This window comes from Lampetra planeri, chromosome 44, assembly GCF_965212315.1.
Source record: "Lampetra planeri chromosome 44, kcLamPlan1.2.h2, whole genome shotgun sequence".
Lineage (NCBI taxonomy): Eukaryota > Metazoa > Chordata > Hyperoartia > Petromyzontiformes > Petromyzontidae > Lampetra > Lampetra planeri.
Window position 1 is genome coordinate 8,014,071 of NC_136150.1, and position 23,703 is coordinate 8,037,773.

At 46.0% G+C, this 23,703-nt stretch overlaps 1 protein-coding gene and 3 non-coding genes across 4 annotated transcripts; 2 read left to right on the forward strand and 2 right to left on the reverse strand.

Moving 5' to 3' along the window:
• Nucleotides 1-248: 248 nt before the first annotated feature.
• Nucleotides 249-18,917, forward strand: LOC144732899 (V-type proton ATPase subunit S1-like). The gene is made up of 10 exons (XM_078614562.1): nt 249-426; nt 4,378-4,501; nt 4,992-5,063; nt 5,800-5,993; nt 7,358-7,398; nt 9,841-9,926; nt 10,743-11,023; nt 12,223-12,285; nt 13,279-13,570; nt 14,944-18,917. Exons 1-10 carry the CDS (start codon nt 290-292, stop codon nt 15,157-15,159), a joined length of 1,506 nt encoding a protein of 501 aa, XP_078470688.1. The 5' UTR covers nt 249-289; the 3' UTR covers nt 15,160-18,917.
• A 783-nt stretch (nt 18,918-19,700) lies between these two features.
• Nucleotides 19,701-19,841, reverse strand: LOC144732939 (U4 spliceosomal RNA). The gene has a single exon (XR_013588274.1). It is a non-coding gene; the product is annotated as a U4 spliceosomal RNA (small nuclear RNA).
• A 2,374-nt stretch (nt 19,842-22,215) lies between these two features.
• On the reverse strand, nt 22,216-22,356 carry LOC144732949 (U4 spliceosomal RNA). Its single transcript, XR_013588283.1, has one exon. It is a non-coding gene; the product is annotated as a U4 spliceosomal RNA (small nuclear RNA).
• Nucleotides 22,357-23,307: 951 nt separating this feature from the next.
• Nucleotides 23,308-23,448, forward strand: LOC144732940 (U4 spliceosomal RNA). The gene has a single exon (XR_013588275.1). It is a non-coding gene; the product is annotated as a U4 spliceosomal RNA (small nuclear RNA).
• Nucleotides 23,449-23,703: the final 255 nt, after the last annotated feature.

Below are 23,703 nucleotides of genomic sequence, written 5' to 3' on the forward strand. Positions count from 1 at the left end.
TGACCGACAGCAGGGAAGTCGACATCGGAGCAGATTCGATTCACTGTCATTCCGAATTGCGCGGTTCGATTCACGATCCCATTCCTGATTATCGTCTGCACTTTCAAATCCATTCCATCCCATTCGTTGTGAATACGTATCCTAAACGCCATATACGGCGCGAACGATCTGAATAACCCCCCCCTCCTCAAAGTAATCGATTATTTTGCGCGGTTAATTGACACGAATCGTTAACGCAATAATCTAATAACGCACGATTCCGCATAATCGATTCTCGCCCCACTGAACCATGGCGTCGGCTGCCACTGCGGCATCAGCGTCCGTGGGGAGATGGAACTTCGCCCTGAGTCTCGTCCTTCTCGTGCTGTGCCAGCAGCGCTGCCTGTGTGTAGACCAAGTGCCCGTGCTGCTGTGGTCCACACAGAGGCGAGTGACTTTGTTTGTTTGTTAAGTTGCTGTTGTTGTTCTGTGTGCGAAGTTACCGGGTGTCAGCGAGTCCATTACCGCTCTTGGCCACCCGCAACATCGCTAAAGGAAATCCTCACACGAGTCGCTGATGTTGGCTTGTGTGTGAAACATCGCCGCTGGGGGAGACAAAGGCGGTCGGGCGTGGTGTTGGCCAGCCACACAGCCTTGTGGCGCCGTGCCGGACTTCATTCAGAGCTCGCTAACAAGTTTTCTGTTGCGTCTTACACGGGGGGGATGGTTGTGTATCTATGTACGTGTACAGTGCTAATCGATATGAATATTGATTGGAAGCTTTCGTGACTGTAGGAATCTATAGTCTTTGGTTCTGTCGGTAAAGTCACGTAGGGAGGTTGCTTGTGTGTGTTGCGATCGAAACGTCGTGATCTGTTATTGTTTCTACCGACGTGACTTTATCGAAAGAATCAAAGGGTGCTAATCAATATAGTTAGAGATGTTAACATGTTAAAAGTCCCACTGCTGGATTAGGGTCTCCCTCACGGCACCCTCGGTGGTTAACCACTGATTTGCTTTTTATTTAATTGTCGTTTATGTCATTAACCGCTGGGAGTGTGTTAGGTTGTTATAATTGAAGTTAAACTGTTTTTTCTCTCTCAACAATACTTAATTTAGTATGGATGTTTACTACCTATGAGCCATTCGCCCGGGTTGTAGCAGATCTCGTCAGAACTTTAGCAAAGTTGAGAGTCTTGATGGTGAATGAGCGCCCGCCGTACACAACGCGACTTAGGAGTTGAGTGGTGGGCACCAGGGGGCGATGTAAAACTATATATTGTACTGTACGTCTATGCTCCCCGCATTTAACCCAGACTGGCTTGTGTGGTTCAGTACGGTCGATCATTTTATTCCGCACCGGACCGTCCATATATGACGTCACGCACCTGGGGGGGGGGGGGGGTCAGACATTTGTGACGATGTGTGACGAGGAGGGGGGGGGGGTGAGAAATGTGACGTCACATCAAAATGCGCAACTTTAAATAAATATAGACAACACGTTCTACTTAATTAAATAGACTTTTGAATAAATGTTTTCTCCTACAACATCAGAGTGCAGCGCCACATTAAATACGCACTACAATGACAATAGTTTAAAGCAATTTGAAGCATGTTTTTTTTGGGGGTGGCAGAGCTTTGTGACGTCAAATTTGAGGGGGGGGGGTCAAAAATCTTTAAAATCGCGTGGCATCATTTATGGACGGCCCCTAACGCGGGCTGATGGTTAACACCATCGGTGTCTACACTGTAGGGATGTCAAAGCCAGGGTGGGTAACAACGTGCGACGCTTGGAGTCTCCAATGAGGAGCATGGCCAGTTAATCGCTGTGAATCAAGCAAAGTCGGGAGGCCTTCATCCAGCAGTGGATTGGCAGAGGGGCTGTCCAACTACAACGTGCACAGATTGTGGATCAACTCGGCCTAGTTGGGTCGATCCATGGCCGTGTCTACTCGCCCTTGACAGAAGAGCAGTCTAGCTCAGCGGGTATTTAACACGGGAAATAACACCGTGACACTACCTTGTATGGAATCAGAAATCATTAACGCAAAATCTTGACTTTAAGCTTTCGTGACTGCAGTAATTCATATTCTTGGGTCTTTCGGTAAAGTCACGTAGATAGGTTGAAAGAAAATAACAAAAAACTACGATGTTTCGATCGCAACACAAGCGGTCATCATCAGGAAAAGGGGGTTAGCCTCTAATGGCAAACTTTATAAAGGTACTTCATGGGACCTCCTTTGCCAGTACCAAAATATGAGAATAGGTTTTCCCCTTTCTTCTGGCAACAAAACAGGTGTTAATATATTCTTGGTTCTTTCGGTAAAGTCACGTAGAAGGAAAACAATAAAATAATAAAAATATCAAACAATAACATTCTCACGACGTTTCGACTGCAACACAAGCAATCATCATCAGGTTTCCCTTCTACGTGACTTTACCGAAAGAACCAAGAATATGAATTCCTGCAGTCACGAAAGCTTTAAATCAAAATGTAGGTGTTAATACGTTAAAACACCTAAATTAAACCTTTACAAGGAATCATGTGTGCTCACCCCGAGCTCTCATTACTCTGATAGTGCGTTGTCTTTGTGTTGTACGCCTTTTGGCATCCTCTGGTCTAACACCGTTTGAGACTTGGCTCGAAAGAAAGCTGTCTCTGGTGTAGACCAATCCGTTTCGAAGACAATGCATATATTATCAGAGTATGTTTTTTGTTTACATTCTGACCACAAGTATATGTGGTTAATGCAGACATAATTCCTTGTAAAAGGTTTCAATTTGGTGTTTTAACATCTTAACACATGTGTCATCAGCGTGGGGGGGGGGGCAGCTAATGTTAATGTAAGTGATGGTACTCGTAGAAGGCAACGACGGCGCTGGTGGTGAGTTTCCACCAATTAAAAGGCTGCCAAGTAATCACGGCACCTCGCTTCACACACTCACACTGTGAACGGTGGAGGTTGCTGCTCGAGGTGATGGTAATTGTAGAGGGCCATGACGGCACTGGTTTCGATGGCTAGACAAAAGCCGCTGCTGCTGCTGCGCGGATCACCGGAGTTCGCGTGTCGGTTTACGCTCCTTGACGAGGTCAGCGAGGTATTGTAGTTCATTTGTGGCACGCACTTTATGTGTCGTGAACGCAACCTCATAACTTATTCGTTTGGCAGCTGGAAGCCAATTCATCCCAGCGGGCACTGGACGGAACACGGTCAGATTACAGGCTGCCTGTGTAGCTACCGTCATCGGGCCAATAATCAGAATCAAAGTTTGTATTTATTCTGGAGGAATCTGATGAGATATAAAGCTCTTTTTCACAGATGTCCAGGAAGGGGCAGGTAAGAACGTTACAGCAACAAACGAAACAAAAACATGATTGTGCAAAGTACAGGAAAGCAAACGAACCCCCAAAAAAACATACAAATAAAACTAAACCATCCCCATCCTAAGCATTGATAGCACACAGTGGCATGCATTCCTCCCCTTTCCTCCTTCATATTTCTGCGCTTGGAGACGATTGTGGCGTAATGGGTGTGTAGTGACTGGGAATGTCACTGTGGTGCCGGGCCTGCGAGGCCTTGGCGGGATGTCTACTGTTGTGTGTACACCCTGGACATGGGGTGTAGTACCAGCCCTAGTGGGGGCTTGGGTGAGTGCTGGTTAAGCGGCGTGGTGACACCACGCACAGCGTGCGGTGCGGGCTCCCGTTGAGAGAGCGAGAGAGTGTCAGCCAGCTAGGGTTACGTTGGGAGCATGATACTCTAGCTGACCTGGGGACATGTGACCGGATGAAACTGAAGGGGGGGCCACTGGTGGAGGGGGCCAACGGGTGGTCACATGGTCCGTGAAGAACTCTCAAGAGCCTTCGGGCAAGGGCGAGAGAGATCGAGAAAGTGGGCGGGGCGAGAGGCAGAGCCAGTCCCCGCCCAGCCCAAGATAAGGTGGGCCCTGAGAGGGGCTCGGGGTTCTTCCTGTTGGAGAGGCAGGAGATCCACGTCAAGCTTGAAGAAGCCTCCAGCCACGCGGTCCGGGACCCAGCTTGTGGTCCAGACCGGCATAGTGGGACCGTGTCTAGTTCCGCCGTAGCGTGGTTAATTGGGTGGTCACCACCCGAGAGTATGGTGTGTCAATAGCTTGGAGTATGTTGTGCTGAGAGTTTAATAAAACGTGTTGCTCCCAAGACAACGTCTGCGACTCAGTTGGACTCACTACAGCTGCATCATAAATTATAAATCGTCGTTTTTCCTACGGCTCGCCTTTCGTTGACACGGTCTCGCATGGGTAACACGAAACCAAAATTTATTTTCAATTAACCGGAGGTGTGGTATAGTGGACACCTTGTTGCTATGTTATTTGAATTAACTGTTCCCGTCTGTTTGCGGCCTGCTCCTGTTTCAGTTCGCTGTGGAGCTCTGAGCCACCACCACACGTGGGCCACATCGTGTCGGAGTCACAGCTGGAGCAGCAGTTCCTCAAACCAGTGCCTCGGAGCCAGCTCCTACTGCTCTTCATTCAGGACAAGGTGATCCGTGGGTGGCGAGTTGGAGTGACCATAACCAGAGGCCTCAAACCCCTCCCGCCCCCCCCCCCCCTGAGCTCTCTGGCATTTGCAGAGGAGTTTAAACTTTTTTTTTTTACCCACTGAGCTATATAGCTATTTTTCAGAAGCGACCTGGCCACAATTGATAGTTCAACTAAGTGGCTTATCACGTGGAAATTGATAGCAGATGAATACTCAAAACGCACGTTCATTCTAATTGGGGAGGGAAAAACCGGAGGTCCCGGAGAAAAATCCATGCGACCATGGGGATGAAGACACGAAAACTCCAAATATACAGGCATCGGGGTCGGGATGGAACCCACAACCTGGATACCAGGCGAGGTAGTTAACGTCTCGCCACTGTGTCGCCTGGATCATTGCACGTATACTGCCTGCGACCTACCGTGTCCATCAGTTTACCTGTAAAGCTTGACCACAAACTAATTAATGTTTCATGTTGGTTTTTCTTCAGCTGAGCGTTGACGACTTCACAAGATTTGGTGCATTTGCTAAAAGGAATGAAAATGCCTTCTCAAGTGTACAGGTACAAAATTAGGCTACTTTTATTTTTAGGCTGAATTGGAAGCGGAGCTTTAGGTGTGAGCATAGCATTTCCATAATACCAAAGAGTACATTTTTTGCACATCGCCTTGATGGTGTTATTGAAATAAAATATGAACAAAAACTTTAATTGCGTGACTTTTGTACGACCCATATTTACACATCCCGTTAACAAATTTAATACACTGCTTATATTTCTATTCAGATTTCATTAATGATAGTAATTGTTATCGGTCCTATGATGAAACAACCAGCAGTGCTCCCGATCTCATCAGATCTCAGATTCTACGCGGTTTTGAGCCTCCTCAGTACTTGGGTGTGTGACCACCCCGTACAACACCAGTCGTTATAGGCTGCAGGACCACGCTATGAGCAATAGCCGGCAGTGCAACAACATCTATAATGTTACCGTGCGTTCGGTGCTTCCATGTTCATGCTCCCCACCTTCATCAAACCCCTCTATGACCAGTGTGGTGACGCATGGTCAGAATAAGAATATTTATTTATACTGTAGGAATCCAATGAGCTAAAAAAACTCCTTTTCACAAGATGTCCAGTGGTCAAACAGCCCTTGCAAACCCAAGCAATGTGGGGCAGGCCCTCGCCAAACAGCGGACTAACACGAGCGATAGTTAATTTCCCCTGGCTAATGTAATTAGCAGCATGCACACTTGTTAGCCTTGCCTCATGCGAGACGCCGCACTATTCTCCTCGGGCAGACGGCGCTCAGATCGTCGCCGTCCTCGCTCGTGCTGCCCGCCGTCGATTGGTGGGCCGCCAATGAGCTGGCGTCGAAGCTGAGCCAGCGTACGGCTGGTGCCGTCACGGAGGTGAAGGACTTCCCTGTTCCGCTGGCGTCCCTGACTCGAGACAGTCCGGGGCTCACCGTCGTGCATCTCCCAGCTACGGCAAGGTGATCGCTCAGGACGATTCTACGTGTGTGTGTGCGTGGTGTCTGTGTGTGCGTTCGCATGGGGAGCACATGGCCTGGCACAAGAGTTGTGGTAACGTCACCGCCACTTAGTGGTGAATGGCAGTTGTTGCTGTTGTGTGGGGAGCAGGGGTTGGCTACATATGGTGCGAAAAAAGTTCAACATATATACTGCGCTATGGACCTGGCGACCCGAGTTCGATTCCTGCTCATGCTTAAGTCCACTCACAAATACCCAAACTGGTGCTGGGGCTTCCTGATGTCGACTCAGACTTAAATGAGTACCGGGACCAGTGTGTAAACATCAGCATTGGGTAGACAAAGGTGGCTGGGAATGGTGCTCACCATCTACCCCTTCATGTGCTATGCTGGCCTTGATAAGTGCACGTAAACAGCACTTGTCCCAACAGTCTGTTTAAGGCTATACGGGGGATCTTAGTTTTTTTTTTGCGCCAAGAATACTGGAAGCAGTCATGATTTTTGTCTTGTTGAAGTGTAAATATTAGATTGCAATGCAATTCAATTGCAATTTTCATATTGTCCAAATGCAATCGCGTCTCGGATGCGTCACAAAATAAAGGTAATAAAGGTTAAATTGATCTTGAACAATATTGATATAAAACATCAGCTGGAAAAAACGATCTGTCAAGACTCAACCCACCAGGTCAATAGACATTAAAGAAATGAATATACAAAATCAGGAACATTTTTTTATTAAATGGAGTTAATACAGTGCAAATGTAATTATAACGGAGACATGTTTCAATAGTTTACTTAAACATAAAACGGATATATGTTTGTAGAGGTACACGACAAACTAAATACGTGAAACCCCTGGGGTAGGAGATTGTAATTGAGAATCACGCTCGCAGAAACGGATAACACAACAGATTGTCTGCAACTGAGAATGACACTTTCAGAAGCAGATGGACAAGATTATTTTAATTGAGAATCACTCTCCCGGAAACAGATTACATAGAACATTGTTTGGAGCTGGCAATCACACTTGCAGAAGGGAATAGGCGTAAGCCGAGACAAACACAATTGGAGGTTGGCCATTTGTCAGCCCATGTGGGTGTATAGCCTAGCCCAGGGGTCGGCAACCAAAATAACAAGAAGAGCCATTTCTTTCCAATTCGGTACAAAATTCAGTATTTCAAGAGCCGCAATGCATCTATGTACATACTGTACATACGTACATATCGTCAAGAAGCAGCCCGTAAAGAGCCGCATGCGGCTCCGGAGCCATAGGTTGCCGACCCCTGGCCTAGCCATTGCTAAGTCCAATTAAGTGAATGAGTTTTGTGAGTTTTTGCAACACGTCGCATTTATTTTTGTGTTCACAGCGCAAGTGAGGAGGCACGTGGAAGGGCATTGGCGAAAAATGGTAAGTGCTGTGTCCAACTTCCTCTCATTATAAAACACGGTCGCGTCATTAGAGGTGTATAGATGTATGAATTGACGCGTGAGTGAGTCTTAATGTTGACATCAATATTTGTTAAGTTCATCATTATTGAAAAAAAAAATACGTATATTTAATTCACTTGCCTCTAAACCAATTCACCCAAAATGCACCCAGTCTTATTCGAATCTCAGAAGCTAAGCGGGTTTTGAGCCTGGATAGTGCTTGGATGGGCAACCACCAGGCACAAACCGGTTGTTACAGACTGTTTCGAGGCTACGTTGTGGGCAACACACGGCAGTGCAGCAACATTCATTGTATTGTACTTTCATGCTCCCACATCTTTGCTCGCAACCTGCAATTACCAGCATGGTGAAGTATGGTCAAACGACTCCCAAGATCTTCGCAGCATCGGAGGAGGCCATTGCTTATCGATAACTTGACAATGGGCTGTACATGCACAATGTACGTCTCTAAATGAAAGACTCATCACAGGTGTTAATTACTTGCAATACAGTACTCTACTGCTTGACAGCCGTATGCTTTTGTCAAGATAAGTTAATTTCAGTATATTTTATTTAACCTGTTTAAACTGATGAGTCTCATTCGTGAGCCTTTTCAGCGGACTTTTCACCGACATGCTTTGTTTGCCATAAGCGTAGATTCAAGTTAATACTGGTAGGAACCCACTGGTTCCACCAGCCCACAGGGGATTATTGTGTCCGTCCGTCGTGCAGGGAAGGGCTGGGTGGGGAGGGAGGGGCTGGGTGGGGAGGGGAGGGTGGGGAGGGGCTGGGTGGGGAGGGTGGGGCTCGGAGGGGAGGGTGGGGAGGGGCTGAGTGGGGAGAGTGGGGAGGGGCTGGGTGGGGAGGGTGGGAGGGGTGGGGCTGGGTGGGGAGGGGCTGCTCACCCCGTGGTGCCCTTATAAAGCTCAACGTTTAACCTACTCACGCCGGCTTGTGCCCGCCCTCACTGTCGGCCATATTTGTGGAATACACCACGCCGCCATTGACCCTGGCCATTGACCGAGCAACCCAACGTTCCTACCAGCTCCCTCCGCAGGAATGTGTTTTGTTGCCTGGCAAGATCTGGCACATTCCGGGTTATTTAGTGATGTTTTAAACACATGACTTGAAGATGCCTGTGGGTCTAAGCTACCGTCGAGTAGTATGCGTGTTGCGATTATGATGTAATACGGCGCTCATAGGTTAATTGGAATGAAGGCAGATAGCAATGAATGTTGCCTATTACACAACTTACCCATTACCACGGTGCAATATTTTGTATGCGGTAAGGAACGGTGAGTGCGGATGAAGATTTAAATGCATTACTGCACTATGGCCCTTTACAGCCGCTGTAAATGTTTAGACAAATTTACAGCTGCGTTACAAAAGTCTTTTCACAGCTTCTTGGCTTTGCCATGCAGCAATGATAGATCATTCATCAGCGGGGCAGAAATGACAGTCAGCATTTTTAGAGCAATATTGTCTGCCTCGCCCCTTCCTGTTGTGTACGTGTTGCTTGTACACTCATTAAATAAGGAATAGCGTGGCAGTGTTGTGGCAAAATCAATGTGAAGTCTGCATCTTGTAAATGAGCTGAAAGCAGCTTGATGGAGCCACAGTGTGAAATGGATTCAGAGTTCCGTGGAACTCTATCACTTTCCACATCCGCAACATCAAATGCACTCTGACTTTCAAGAAACACTTGAAGGCCTCTGTCTGTCTGGGTCAGGCTTACGAGCATCCCTGAGCTTGGCTCCGCGCCTCCGAGTTATTGACTTGTCTGCAACATCTGGCACGTTATAAATGTCATTATATTAAGAAAATTTACAGCGCTTTATATACTGCTGGACGAAGGCCTCCCCTCCCGCACCGTTCATGGGAGTTGCTTCACCGCGCTGGTTAATTTGGATCCGTTCATGGGCATATCTAGGATCAGTTCAGATATCAATTGCCACGGATGTTAGCCGTGGATAGGAATCAAACTCAGGTCACCGGGTTCATAGCGCAGTGCCCAAACCTCTCTGCCACTGCTCCACCCCAACATCTAAGCACTAACATGGTTATTTTGTGTTATGTATAAAAAAAAGTTTGCGTAAAGGTGTGCTTTGAACACAAAAATTTGACATTTTTATAGATATTTTATCTGTGGTAAAGATGCTCATTAACGTAAAACGTGTTTGCCAAAACTTTTAATGTATTCTACTACACGGCGTCATTTGGTATTTATAAAGCGTTATGTTAATAAACACGGAATGTTACACACATTCTACGCCTTAATGTTCGCAAGTGGGCGTAATAGCCATGATATTATAGCTTAGCCGCGTGTGTGTGCAACGCGCACGGTCAAAGTCCCAGGCTGTTTATAAACAGCTGACCAAGTCATTGAGTGCCGAATGTCGGGTGTGGGTTGTCATTTGCACAGATGAAATCATTGGCCAGGTGATGAAACTGCTTGAGGAAGGGGGCCAGTCCTTCACAGCCGTGTACACGGCAAGCCGGCCGTCCAAGGTTTGTTCCCGCATCACATCTTCGTGTTAGAGAGAAACGGCCCACGGAAGCGGCTGTCATGGATCTATTTCTGAAATACCTTCAAGTGACCTCTATTCATCCTCAGCCGTGGTCTATCCACTGCTGGATGTAGGCTTCCCCATGCCGTTGCCACTCCTCCTATAGCGTTGACATACTGATGGGGCAAGTGCTGTTTGCGAGCATCTATTAAGGCGTGCACGGCACACGAGGGGGTGGGAGGCCAACGCCACACCCCTTGTCTCCCCAGTACTGATGTTTTTATACACCGCACCAGGTACTCATTTAAGGCCGACTCTACCTAGAGGAGGCCCAAAACCAGTTCAGATAATTGCCACTGGTGATGGCCATGAGCGGGAATCGAACTCGGGTCACCGGGTTCGTAGTGCTGTGTTCTAGACGCTAGCGAATTTGTTGTCCTTACCCCACCTGCCGCACCTCCGATTAGCACAGTTGGCTACGTATGGGGCGAAAGAAGTTTAACATACATATGCGAGGGGGGGGGCAGGGGAAAAATGGCAAGGCAATGTAATAAAACACCACAAATGAAATAAATGACACGCGACATGCGAGCTTGTGAACTTACGTTGCTCTGAACAATAATCCACTCCCTCCAGTTCCCGGAAGAGGGGCGCACAACCGAGGACACCCGTCCCCTCCACCCGACCTCCCGACTACCACGCACCTCACACTCGCCTCCGTAAAAACTGTCTTCGAACGCCCGTGTAGTGTAGAGTGTAGTGTAGTAGCGTATAGTGTGTAGTGTGTAATTTTTTGTTATTTCTTTATCTCGATCAGGTGCCAACGGGCAACGACTGGGGACGGGATGAGCTCGCGGCCGACTGGCACGTCAACCGCCAGCTGCTGCAGGCGGCGACCAAGGCCCCGCCGGCGCCTGCCGGCTCCCACGCGCCGCTCGTGGTGCAGAACGGCACGCAGCCGTGCATCGCTTTCTGGGCCCGCCGCCTCCTCGTCGGCTTTGGCAGCTCTGCCGCTGCCACGTACGACCTCACGAATGCCACCTTCGTCTCGGGGCTGGTGAACAGCAACGCGTCGGTGTGCGACACGGACAACTCTACGTAAGCGCGCGCGCTCCGAAAGCTGCGAGCTAAAACATTGTCTTTGTTTGTGTTACCAGGTGAGGCCCACTGAGATGCGTAGCTCTTTGTCAGAAGCGACCTGCCCACAAACGATAGCTCAACGAAGTGGCTCATTGTTGTGCGGAAATGTATAGTAGCAGCCAAATACTCTGAACTCGCGGTGTTGATTATAAATGTGGAGTGAAAAACCAAAGGACCCGAAAGAAAAATCCACGCGACCACGGGGGGGGGGGGGGTGCGGGGAACGAGGTTATGCAAACTCCAAATATACAGGCGCCAGGGTCAGGATCGAACCCATGACCTCACGAAGCTTCATAGACCCACTTAGCCTATATGGCTTTTTTTATAAGCAACCTGCCCACAAATGATAGCGCAACGAAGTGGCTTTTTGTTTGAAATTTTATAATAGCAGCCTCATACTTTGAACGCGTGGTGTTAATTCTAAATGTGGAGGGAAAACCGGAGGTGCTGGAGAACCACAGGGATGGAGACACGCAAACTCCAAATATACAGACGTCGGGGTCGGGATCGAACCCACAACTTCCCGGATACCAGGCGAGGTAGTTAACATCTCGTCACCGTGGCGCCTGAGGGAAAGTGAATCCCAGTTCAAGCAAGCCCGGGGCTAATCTGAGTGGTTTCCTGGTAAAAGGAGTGTGGGTCAGTGCCCGTAGGTGCTTAAAATGTTAAGGCCCAGAAAATCGTACTTCAGATGCTGAACTGGGGGGCACAACACTCACTGGTTTCAAGTATCTTGGTGGGTGAATATCTGAAATAAACATGCTATTTATTATATGCCGAAGACAAATAATGCTAGACATTAACATGCAAAATGCAAACGTTGTTGAATTTGCTGAATTAACTAAAACTGGGTTTTTGCTTTTTTATCGGGTTATGTTTACAATTTGTAAGTATTTGGGAAATTTCAACAGATTTACAATAACCATTAAGTCATAACAATACATGGCAATTAAAAAGGGCTTTTTTAGGTATTGCATAAAGCCTGCCACGAAATAATGCTGAGCCACTATTAAAGTCCTATCGATGCCTCTTACGAATTTTTATTGTCCGTTTCTGTGCCCTATGCATTTACATCGTATGTGGAAACAGTGTCTGATAATGAATAACCACTGTTATTAGAGATGGCACTGAGCTGTGTTGTGTCTCTTTTGTCTCAGGCTGGTCCTATCTTACTCAAACTTGAGAATCTCCAATCTGCCAGTCACCAACTTGAACATTGAGTATGTATCATTGCCACCTTGCGAGCACCAGAGTGAACATGTTCGAAAAGTCACGCGCGTGTGCATACATTTTTATCGCTTTGCAACATTTATATGCCTTCTGAAATATTTAGTTGGTAATAATAGCGTTACATTCAGAGCAGGTTTATACGATAGTAGAGTTCGTATTGGATCATCTTTCAGAGCATTATTGTGACCCCGTAGTACAGACAGTATCACAGAGCTAATGCATGAACACTTTCAAGCTGAGTTGGAAAGCATTAAAAAGTACAAGTTAATGTAACAACAAAGTTAGGAAAAAGTATTTGCTTTATATGACATTTTTTGTGACTCAATTATAAAGTCAAAGTTTTCGAAGCCAGCCTAAATGGAGAGCCGTTACGGTTTTGGCAGATGTCCGGCATACTGAAGGTAATAAAGTAATTTAAAACACGACAGTTAAGTTTCATTACATTTATACTGCAGTTTAATTAGATTTATGCAGCAGTTCTCACACAGCGCTATCAACTCCAGCTGCCCAGGTTCGGTTTCTGGCCACCGCTAACATCAGTGGCATGCGGTATGAGAACTGGTCATGCCCACCCCTACTGCTCATAAACCCGCACTTACCAGTGCGGTAAAGTATGGTCGAACAACCCAAATCACAGACACAGCATTTGGAGGCCATGGTGGATAGAAAACGGCTGTAATTTAATATTATGCTGTTATATTCCATTTGTACATTATTACCACGTAAGACGTTTAACGCTTAATAGCTTACAATTGAATGTTTACAATTGAAGACCCAAAAAATTACAGAGCACATCAGCAAAGCATATGGTGTCAAAGGAAACATTTGACTAAATTCAATACAACAGAGAAGTAGTGACTGTATACATTTAAAATTGCTAGTGCCTATCAGTACACGCCTGCCACCAAGGACAGCTTAATTAGCACGTCAACAGTGTTCCGTTTGGAGGTTTTAACCGCGTTTCAACCATCTCCCTGTTGCAGAATAAGGCTTTCCCAGCGCCATTACCCGGTGTCCAACCGGAACTGGATGACGGTGGAGCAGCTGATCGTGGAGGCTGTGAACGAGACGGCGGGGGGCGACGCCATATCGTGGAACGCGACGGAGCAATACGCGGTGCGCTGGGCGTCCAACCCCTCCGAGTACTCCTACAGCTGTGGCGCCGTTGACTCGGAGCCCCGGCACAGTGGCATGGTGCTCATGGGCAGCTTCGGCCCGGATGCCTCGCCCGCGGAACGCCAGAGGCAGATCCACTTCTCCATCGAGGGATTCCAGGTACCCAGGCCAGGGGAGGGGGTGAACGCATCACAAAAATCGGTTTGTTTGTACGTGTGTAGAACTTCTCTCGCACCGTACGTAGCCAACCGTGCTAAATTGGAGGTGTGGGGGAAGGACACCAAACTAAACACAAAAAGCAGTTCTAAAGAAGTGAGTTTGTTAATCTAGATGATGTAAAAGTCCATAGCTCCAAGTCGCTCCTAATATCGAAAGGAAGAGCGTTTCATACGGCCGTATCATCACCACCACCATCATACACGTATGTATGTTGAACTTGCCACCGTACGTAGCCAACTGTCCTAATCGGAGGTGTGTTGGAAGGACAACAAACTTAACACGAAACGCAGTTCTAAAAAAATGAACTGCTTATTGGGATTTGGTGAGGGACGCTTCAGGTTAACCCCCTTTGCAAAGTAATTTAATCGGAGGAGAGAACTCATGCGTACGCATGGGTTATGAAATGCATTCCAACTTTGGGGATATTTAATTAGCGGGATGAAAGCCAATGTGTAGCTGTCAAAGGAAACGTCTCCAGGTTTTAGATAAACCTTTGATGAATGTGGCCACTGGCTTTATGTTATCACAATTCGAGTAATTTTTCAGCATTGGGCGTGCTATGCGTTCCTGCCAATGTATCGATCAAATTCTGACCAATAAAGCTGGTGGCTTAAGATGTGAGATGATGCATGGATGAAGTTAACATTGGAATATTTGGTGTTTTGCTCACAATTCTTTTGAGCTCTGTAAGGCTGTGAACTCGGGGACATGTTCGCTATCAGTGTCTGGAACGTTTTGATGTTTACGCTGGAAAAAGTTTCTGTTTTTACCAAGGTCCTTCCGTGGGTCATTCTTATAAAACAGCTTTAGGCTGAATATTTCTTACCCACGTCGCCAAATACGACCGAATCGCTACACGCTGCAGAAACAACGATGGCACAATGCGGCTGCATGCATGCCGAGCGTTCTCATACTATAAAACTACTTTTTATTTTACAAGATAAGGCTCATTGAGCCTATGCAGCTCTTTTTCGGAAGCGACTTGGACACAAATGATAGCTCAGCGAAGTGGTTTATCATCACGTGGACATTTGTAGCAGCAGCCAAAATACTCTTAAGCGCATGATGATTCTAAATGTGGAGGGGAAAAATCGGAGGACCCGGAAAAAAATCCATGCAACCACGGGGAGAGAGACGTGCAAACTTCACGTGATACAGCAGGCGTTGTCAGGGTCGGGATCGAACCCACGACCTCTTGTATAACAGGGGAGGCAATAACATCTCGCCAGCGCAGCATTCACCGTGTGACATTCTGAGGTTGGTATCCTCATGGTGCGCGTGTACCCCACACCCCACGCCCCCACCCCTCACAGATCCAGGGCTCGGCGGCGATGCGTAACGGCACAGCGTTCGCCTACGCCAGCGACTGTGCCTCGTTCTTCACGCCCGCCATCTGGATGGGCCTTGTGTCGGGCTTTGTGCTGCTGCTCGTCCTCACCTATGCCCTGCACATGCTCTCCTCCATCAAGACCATGGACCGCTTCGACGACCCCAAGGCGCCCGGCCTCTCCATCCCGCAGACGGATTAACCGCTCGCTTGCGCGCGTGCGAGAGAGAGTTAGAGAGCGTTAACCCCAGACGCTCGCCGTTATTACGACCCACCCACCCCCCTCCCCCACTCCCTCCCCCCTGTAAAATGCAGCTGATAATTACACTTCCAAAGTTGCCGAAATTTAATTCGTGTTCAGTTGATTGTTGTATGCATTCAATTTGTAACAGATTAAGGGATGTATATATATGTATACAGGGTGATCCGTTTATAGATACTCCGCTGATTAGTTAAATTACCCTCGTAATTATGTTCAGCACGTGATGGGATATCGTGAAAGCGGTGTCTGTCTGCATACCTTACAGGGAGGGGAGTTGTTAAGATTCTATTTGTGTATTGGTGAGAGATGCGCAGACGCCTTGAATTAAATCGAACGTTTTCCCTAGTCTCATTATTTTGGTGGGGTGTCTATACATGGATCACGTATAATACAGTGTTGATTGTAGGGGGGGAAAAGTCAAGCCTTTGAAAGATTCCGTTTTGTTTGTCAGTCGGAAAAGACTGACCTTTGCTCAAAGGTTGCTGCATTTATTAATTCGGTCATGCTCCATGAATATGGTGCCATCAATTTTGCTGTGAGCATAATCAGTGTAACCCAGGCTGCGAGTAACACACGGGTGAATATTGACTTGCCTAAATTGCCTGGGTGTCGTTGTACTCTTGGGTGACCTGGCTCAAGTGTACGAGTCAAGCTTCTACTTTTGTCCGCTGTAGCAGCAGCAGCAGCAGCAGCGTGGAATCTGTCTTTGTGGGCCGGGTGTCGTTTGGAATGGGAAAACCGGACCAGATTCTGAGGCCAGTGACCTGGATGCTGATTGGGACTCGCTGCTGCTACCGCCGCCCGCCCGCATACTTGCGAGGACAACCAGAGGTGGTCAATTTGCAGTGCTTTTGACCTCAATCCACTTCAGGTTTCATCGTCAGCCAATCAACGTGTGTGTGTGTGCAATGATGAATTGAGTGACTATACATTTTATGAATGGGAAATACTGGTAGGTAGATTTGAGCTGAGCAGTGAGGAGGAGAGAGGATGTTTGCAAACGATTTGGAAGATCAGTTAATTAACTCGGCATGCACGGCATGTCGCGTAGGTGGTCCGCGTTAATTGAGAAGGGCACAGCACGTGGCTTGGCACACCCGTCCAAACATTTGTGCTTGGAGGCAGCTGCGTCCCTCGTCCCCACAATGTCTCACCTAAAGAAACCTCGGCAATGGGTTCGCTGCGCGTATTTAAATGTTAAAGTCGCAATTTGGCCATGAGAAAAGTTGTACACAAAATAACCAACATTTCATGCTTTAAACTTATCGGAAGGCTGCAGGAAGAACATTTAAAGCATATTACAGTTGCCTTAATGATGAGTGGTGATTTTGTGAGAAGCCGTTAAACCAGCGCGCAGCATTGACGTGGTACATTGTGTTACAGGGCAAACGTTTTGAATTGCCACTCGTTTTAATTTAAGTGTACTCATTATTTGCTGTGTTGGCACACGCAAATCCAGGAAAACACCCCATGCCGTTTGGTGGTACGAGCAGAGTTCAAGACAGACTCGGCACTTTAATTGGTCGTGCCAATGGCTGGTGAACCGAATTGGAGAGATGTACGATATTGTGTTGATTACATTAATTTTTGCGTGCTTATGGACCAATCACTGTCTGCAATTTACCTGGCAATTTTCCTCCCCCAAAATGGCCAACCCATGACTTCAAAAGTTGGAGTTATAAAAATAAACTTGACCCACTTACGTCATCGTAATGATACATTTACAGCAACATCGGTGTACAACGCTTTGAAGGAATAATTCGGATGTTGAATATGCCATCTAAAATTACGGGCCCCAAGTCCCACTGCACTCAAACATCAGTTGTCAACAACATTCTGAACATCGCCCTCTGTTGGAATGGTTTTAAACTGCAGTGTTTAAACTTGGCCAGCTAGAATTACAAAATCAATTGCATTGCCCAGGTGACACCACTGGCACTTAAAAATAAACTGCAATGCTTACAAGGCGTACGTGCCAGCAGCTTAGGAAATATTTTGTTTACAATGCCTCTTCCGCTGTTGTATTGGGTAAAATGTGTGCCTTTTGAACTGTCAGAATGTGCCTGCCAAGATGCAACTTGCACGCATGTTCCTTAGTGTGATTTATTTAAATTTGCCACATGACGTTGTTTACTCCTTGGCAATGAATTGCCTTTTTTCCTAATCAAGAGTTTAAATAAATCCAACTGGAAAGACAAATATGCCGAGAAATTTGACAGTTTTTTTTTTTATGCTGGCAAATAAATATGTTTAAGCCATCGTTGGCCCACTTATATAGATGGGTGTGAAACGCATAGTTTTTTTGGAAAGGTGCCTTAATATATGAATCGGAATCCCTAACAAGCAATAAAAAAACACCTAATTTGTGATTGCTGGTGTGCCAAATTCATCGGAGGTCCCATTTGAAAGCTGCAAAGACCCCGATATTTAATAATAATAATAAAACAGAATCGGCCTTGCCTTCTGAATTTTTTTTCTAATCTTGTGCCTATGTCGCACGGTAATAATGCGATATTGTTAATTGCGCTGTGTTTAATTGTCAGTTTTTGCTACGGGTTCCTGATCTATGCAGATGCTGTGCTTTTACGTTCACTGTAGAATGTGCTGTAGTTTATAGGCAAACAATTCTTCCCAGTGGCTTTGGGGGAAACACGTTTGTGTATTTGCGTGGCATTGCAATACTGCACTGTTTCGTGTGTGTAGCCATACATGGCTTAAACTGATTAACACCAAAGGTGTGCTTTCACTGGGCAGAGCACTCTGTCTTGGCGCTTCCAGGCGGAAGTCAGCTCCTGTGTACCGATGTTGAACTTCTTTCGTACCGTATGTAGCCAAGCACGCTGATGGACGGTCCCTGAGCGTTCGGCGGGCATTTCAATTTGTTTGTTTCAGGACACCGTCCACCTAATGTTCAGCGAGTTAGCTCCGTGAGCGCCCTGTGGTGAGCTGTGGGCTCACGGGTCGCTCGGTAGAAAAAGCGCTCCTAAGCATTCCGGCCCATTAAGCGCAACACCCCTTGCCAGTGTTTGCATAGCGTAGTGGCACGTAACGCAACACCTAATTGAATACAACGTCGCATACGCACCCTGACCAAATGAATCGTCAACAGCCCTGTGCACTAATTGTACGTGGCAGAACTGTCAGTTTCTCTACATGTTCACATATCTGACGTTAAAATATCCGCCGAAACGTCAGGCCCCATCGAGTCCAAGATGCGACATTATACCGCTCTATGTAATGAAATCCTGAGTATCCTACACATTCACATTGCTATGAGTGATAGTGCTGTACTCGACTTTGTGAAGTTTAACTTTCATTTCTAACATTTCACTGTTCACCAATCCTAACAGCAGATGATTTAAACGTAAATATTTATTGGCTTGCAAATATAACGTTTAGGCAATTATCGTTTGCGGATTCACGTTGATTGTTTCTTATGCAGTGGCCTACTTTGCAAAGATTTTAAAACAAAGTAATATGTTGTAAATGTTTTTTATGCCTAAGAATAACGTTTGCAGATATGATTTCTTCATTTCGCATCACTGTACTACTGATTGTCACTGTAAATGTGTCCAAGAATGTCGTGTCTTGTTTTACGTGTGTCCTGGTAATTCTGCTAACAAGATGTGTGCTGTGAATGTAATTTCTGTATTGCTGAATCGCTTCTTGGATGTAATAAAAATACAGGTTCCATGTGACTTTAAGACCATTTATTCCTTCCTGATCGTTGTTGCCTTCAAATGAATTTACAATGGTGTAACCTCATTACAACAACAGTGCCCTTTTGTCAAAATGGCACGTGTTTTCATGGATTAATATTAACACTGAAGGTGATATTTATACATGCCTTTGCCCATAGCAGAAGCCAACATGTAGCATATAACCAGATGATCCTAAACTTATACCCGATCCTGTCAAATGGCAGAAGCTAAGCGGCATTGAGCCAGGTTAGCACGTAAATGGGTGTACTGCATATGTGAGGCTTCGTGGTGGCCAGTAGATGAGTGGTGAATTGCCTCCCTTACGTATAGGTGGCGGGTTTTCTTCGGGTTAAAGTATATATTTGAGGAATCCGATGAGCGAAAAAGCACTTTTTCACAGATGTCCAGTAAGATTGCACTGTTATCCCACGCATCATGCCGGAAGCTAATGAATGTACTTGGCCAAACATCCCAATGTAGCGAGGCACTCTCAAAATAATGAGACTCGCATCAGTGAAGCGATGAAATGCCTGTTCGGGATGGAACGAGTCGGAGCGGGTTTAACCCCCACCGCATTCGACTGTTTCAACTGCTGCACCGGAGTGAGATTTGAGCCGGAAAGATTGTGATAGCAATTCGATGATGAAAACTAGGTAAACATCGCAGGTAGCACATTTTTTAGCCCACCGCGTCTGTTGTGAGATCGGGTGAGAATACTTGTTGATTGCAAGCCTACTTTGCCACGCTAGAACCGCGTTCTCTTCTTTGTTAAAAACAAAGCTCTCGAGAGAGCTTGAAAAAATTGCCGACACTGACTATATTGCAAGTCAGCGTGGCGGGGTATTGGGAAAAGTTTTCAATTAGCAATAATCGCGCCTCGGATAAACCTCATTGGCTACGATACTGCCACTGCGCAAAGCTGGTTTATTACACCCCCGACCGCTCCCTCTTAAGCGACGCGGCTGTGCCTTAACGCCATGGGTCCAGTCGAATGCGAAACGAAACGTCTGTAAAAAAACAATTATACTTGCTGAAATGCTACACGTACGATTTAATTGTATATATTATAATATTTGTATGTGGACCATAATCCATTTACTATTCTAATTTGATGAGAAACTGTGCTGACAATTTGCGTACATCTTCCCGCACGTGGTTGCTGGACAGGATGTGACGGTGGGGCCTTGGTGACGTAATTGGAATGACCCACGTGACTCCAAAGGCGTGTCTGCTTAAAAAGAAAGATGGTTCTTCTTGGTGCTTTCGGTAAAGTCACGTAGAAGGGAAGTAATCAAATAATAAAAATAATTCTCACGACGTTTCGGCCACAACGCAAGCAGCCGTCCTCAGGTGAAGACCAGGTCTGTCGGGGAGACAGCGTCTGAATGAAACACCACCACGCTTGGAGCGTATATTTAAGCTGGGTTGGAGGGGGGGAAGGGCTGCTTGCGTTGTAGCCGAAACATCGTGAGAATTATTTTTATTATATTTTATTTTTATTATTTTATTACTTCCCTTCTACGTGACTTTACCGAAAGAACCAAGAAGATAAATCCCTGCAGTCACGAAAGCTTTAAATCGAAAAAGAAAGATGGTTGCCCACAACATTATTGACGAAAGCGTTGTTTGTTTTGTATAACACTGCAACGTGGAGTTAAGGAGTTGTAACGTATCCGTCTGTGGCTCATCGAACCTCGAAATTGAAGTTTACCTTAGCACATGTAATACGCCAGAAGATGTAGTCAAGCTTAGGGGCCGTCCATAAATGACGTCACGCACCTGGGGGGGGGGGGTCAGACATTTGTGACGAGGGGGGGGGGGTCTGAGAAATGTGACGTCACATCAAAATGCGCAACATTAAATAAATATTAACACGTTCTACTTAATATACTTTTTAAATAACAATGACACTAGTTTAAAGCGATTTGAAGCATGTTTTATTTTGTGTGGGGGGGGGGCAGAGCTTTGTGACGTCATATTTGAGGGGGGTTTGACTTTTTGTGACGCCGTGTGACGAAGGGGGGGGGTAAAAAATCGTACAAAATGGCGTGACGTCATTTATGGACGGCCCCTTCGTACAACGCCGCTTATCATTTGCTCACGCCGCTGCCGTCTCAAATCTGTTTTGTACTTTGGCTTCCTCTGCGACGCTGGCCAGAACCGCCAGATGTTATTACGTTCGGTGAGCCCCATAAGCGCGCGACCTTTTAATCGATAATCATTTGGGGCGGTTATCGAGTTAAGAAAGTAACCTTAATTCTGTACTCTTAGGTTTTTTTCGGTAAAGTCACGTAGGTAAAAATTAACCCGTAAAAACAAAGTTTTTCACTATAAATCCTTTATATGCGTGGCGGCTAGAGATGGCTGCCACCTATGGGTCAGATGATTGCCTGCCACCATTAAGCAATTGGTAATTACATATAAAAAAAATTCCTAAAAGTGTAAAATTTTGGAAAAAAAATTTTCACGAAAATTTATTGTCACGCACAACGAGTCTGTGTGCAAAATGTCAGCTCGATTGGATCACGGGAAGTGGGTTAAAAAACGACCGAAAGATTTGCACGGTCGTAAGCGCGCAAGCAAGTGAACTTACTATAAAGGATTTAAAAAATGAAATTAAAAGTTAATAAAAGTAATAATGGGAATAAAATAAAATAATAAATCACGACGTTTCGGAAGCAACACAAGTCTCCGTCATCAGGTGGGACCGTCACAGCTAAAATTACTGCATCAAGTGAGGAAAATTTCAAAAGACCAGCCCTTAAATACAAGTTAAGGGGGGAGGGGCTTATCTGAATGTGGTAACCAGGGAATGGAACGTGGGGGTGGTGGGCGGGGCTACAAGAGAAATTGGTCAACGTCGTCATGTGCAAGAAAACAATCGGTGTACCTCGACCTAAACCGACGTTGGTTGAGAATCCAAATACAAAAAAGCAGTATTGTTAAACGCTGAGGATGTCAACACTCGGTAAAGTAGAAAAGTACCTGTCAAATAAGATGGTACAAATATGTGTAGTTAAATCTTTTTTACATGGTTAATAACATCTTTCCAATGATTACTCAGTTTGTACCCATCATCACGGTTTAGCTGTGACGGTCCCACCTGATGACGGAGACTTGTGTTGCCTCCGAAACGTCGTGATTTATTATTTTATTTGCATTATTACTTTTATTAACTTTTAATTAAAAATTTTTACCTACGTGACTTTACCGAAAAAACCTAAGAGTAAAAATCCTTGCAGTCACGAAAGCTTCAAATCTAGACTTAATTCTGTACTTTGTTAAGAAAACAAAGCTCCCGAAGGAGCTTGCAAAAATTGCCGACACTGACTATATTGCAAGTCAGCGTGGCGGGGTATTGGGAAAAGTTTTCAATTAGCAATAATCGCGCCTCGGATAAACCTCATTGGCTACGATACTGCCACTGCGCAAAGCTGGTTTGTAGTCCCCGACCGCTCCACTCTTAGGCGACGTGGCTATACCTCAACGCTATGGGGTCAGTCTAATGCTAAATTAAACACGTAAATAATACACAGGCAATTTCAATGCCTACTTTAATACAATAACTATTTCGGTGCATATATATCCACTCGGAAATTAAAACTATAGGTGTTCAATTATATTACTTGCAAGGAACTTGCAATTGTATACGAGGCCATTGGTCGCAATGGCTTCTGGGAGGCATGTATTCGCTCCGCCACCTACCGGATTGCATTGGGTACAGCCACATTTGGGACACTTGGTACAGAAACGATGTTAACCTACAGCCGAGACACAAACGCATCGTTTGTACACGGCAATGCGCATTTGTCGGGCGGACAATACCCGATTGGTGGGGTAAAGTATGAGTCCGTAACTCTAAACATCACTGCTGGCGTGTGGGTTATAGGTGACGTGTGAAAAAATAAAGTTTTATATTTTTGCTCATGAGCAACATACAGCCACGGTGCAACTTCTTGCTTTTAAGTAGTGTTGGGACGATAACATCTACTTACATTTTTTTGCTGCGAACAAACGACATTCTTCAACACTGCCATGGCTTTATTACCCGCAGACCTTTCTAAACAAACAGGAAAGCGAACACCCCTTCCAAGTCTCTTTGTAACGTGCCGATTGAGTCACCAAAGCAGCCCCAACCATCACCTCCCGCCTGTCTAGCGGCGACTCTTGAGAAGAGGTACGAGACATAAGCACATTAAATTAGTCGAGTAATTGACGACGGTTTTTCATTCAATGTCGAAATAGATCAACTCAAAATCTTTATTGTATTATGTAAGCAAGTAAAATGTTTTTTTATAGATGGTTATTTTTGCATTCGCGACTGACCCCATAGCGTTGAGGCACAACCGCGTCGCTTAAGAGGGAGCGGTCGCGGCTTTAACAAACCAGCTTTGCGCAGTGGCAGTATCGTAGCCAATGAGGTTTATCCGAGGCGCGATTATTGCTAATTGAAAACTTTTCCCAATACCCCGCCACGCTGACTTGCAATATAGTCAGTGTCGGCAATTTTTTCAAGCTCTCTCGAGAGCTTTGTTTTTAACAAAGAAGAGAACGCGGTTCTAGCGTGGCAATGTAGGCTTGCAATCAACAAGTATTCTCACCCGATCTCACAACAGACGCGGTGGTCTAAAACAATGTGCTACCTGCGATGTTTACTAGTTTTCATCATCGAATTGCTATCACAATCTTTCCGGCTCAAATCTCACCCCCGTGCAGCAGTTGAAACAGTCGAATGCGGTGGGGGTTAAACCCGCTCCGACTCGTTCCATCCCGAACAGGCATT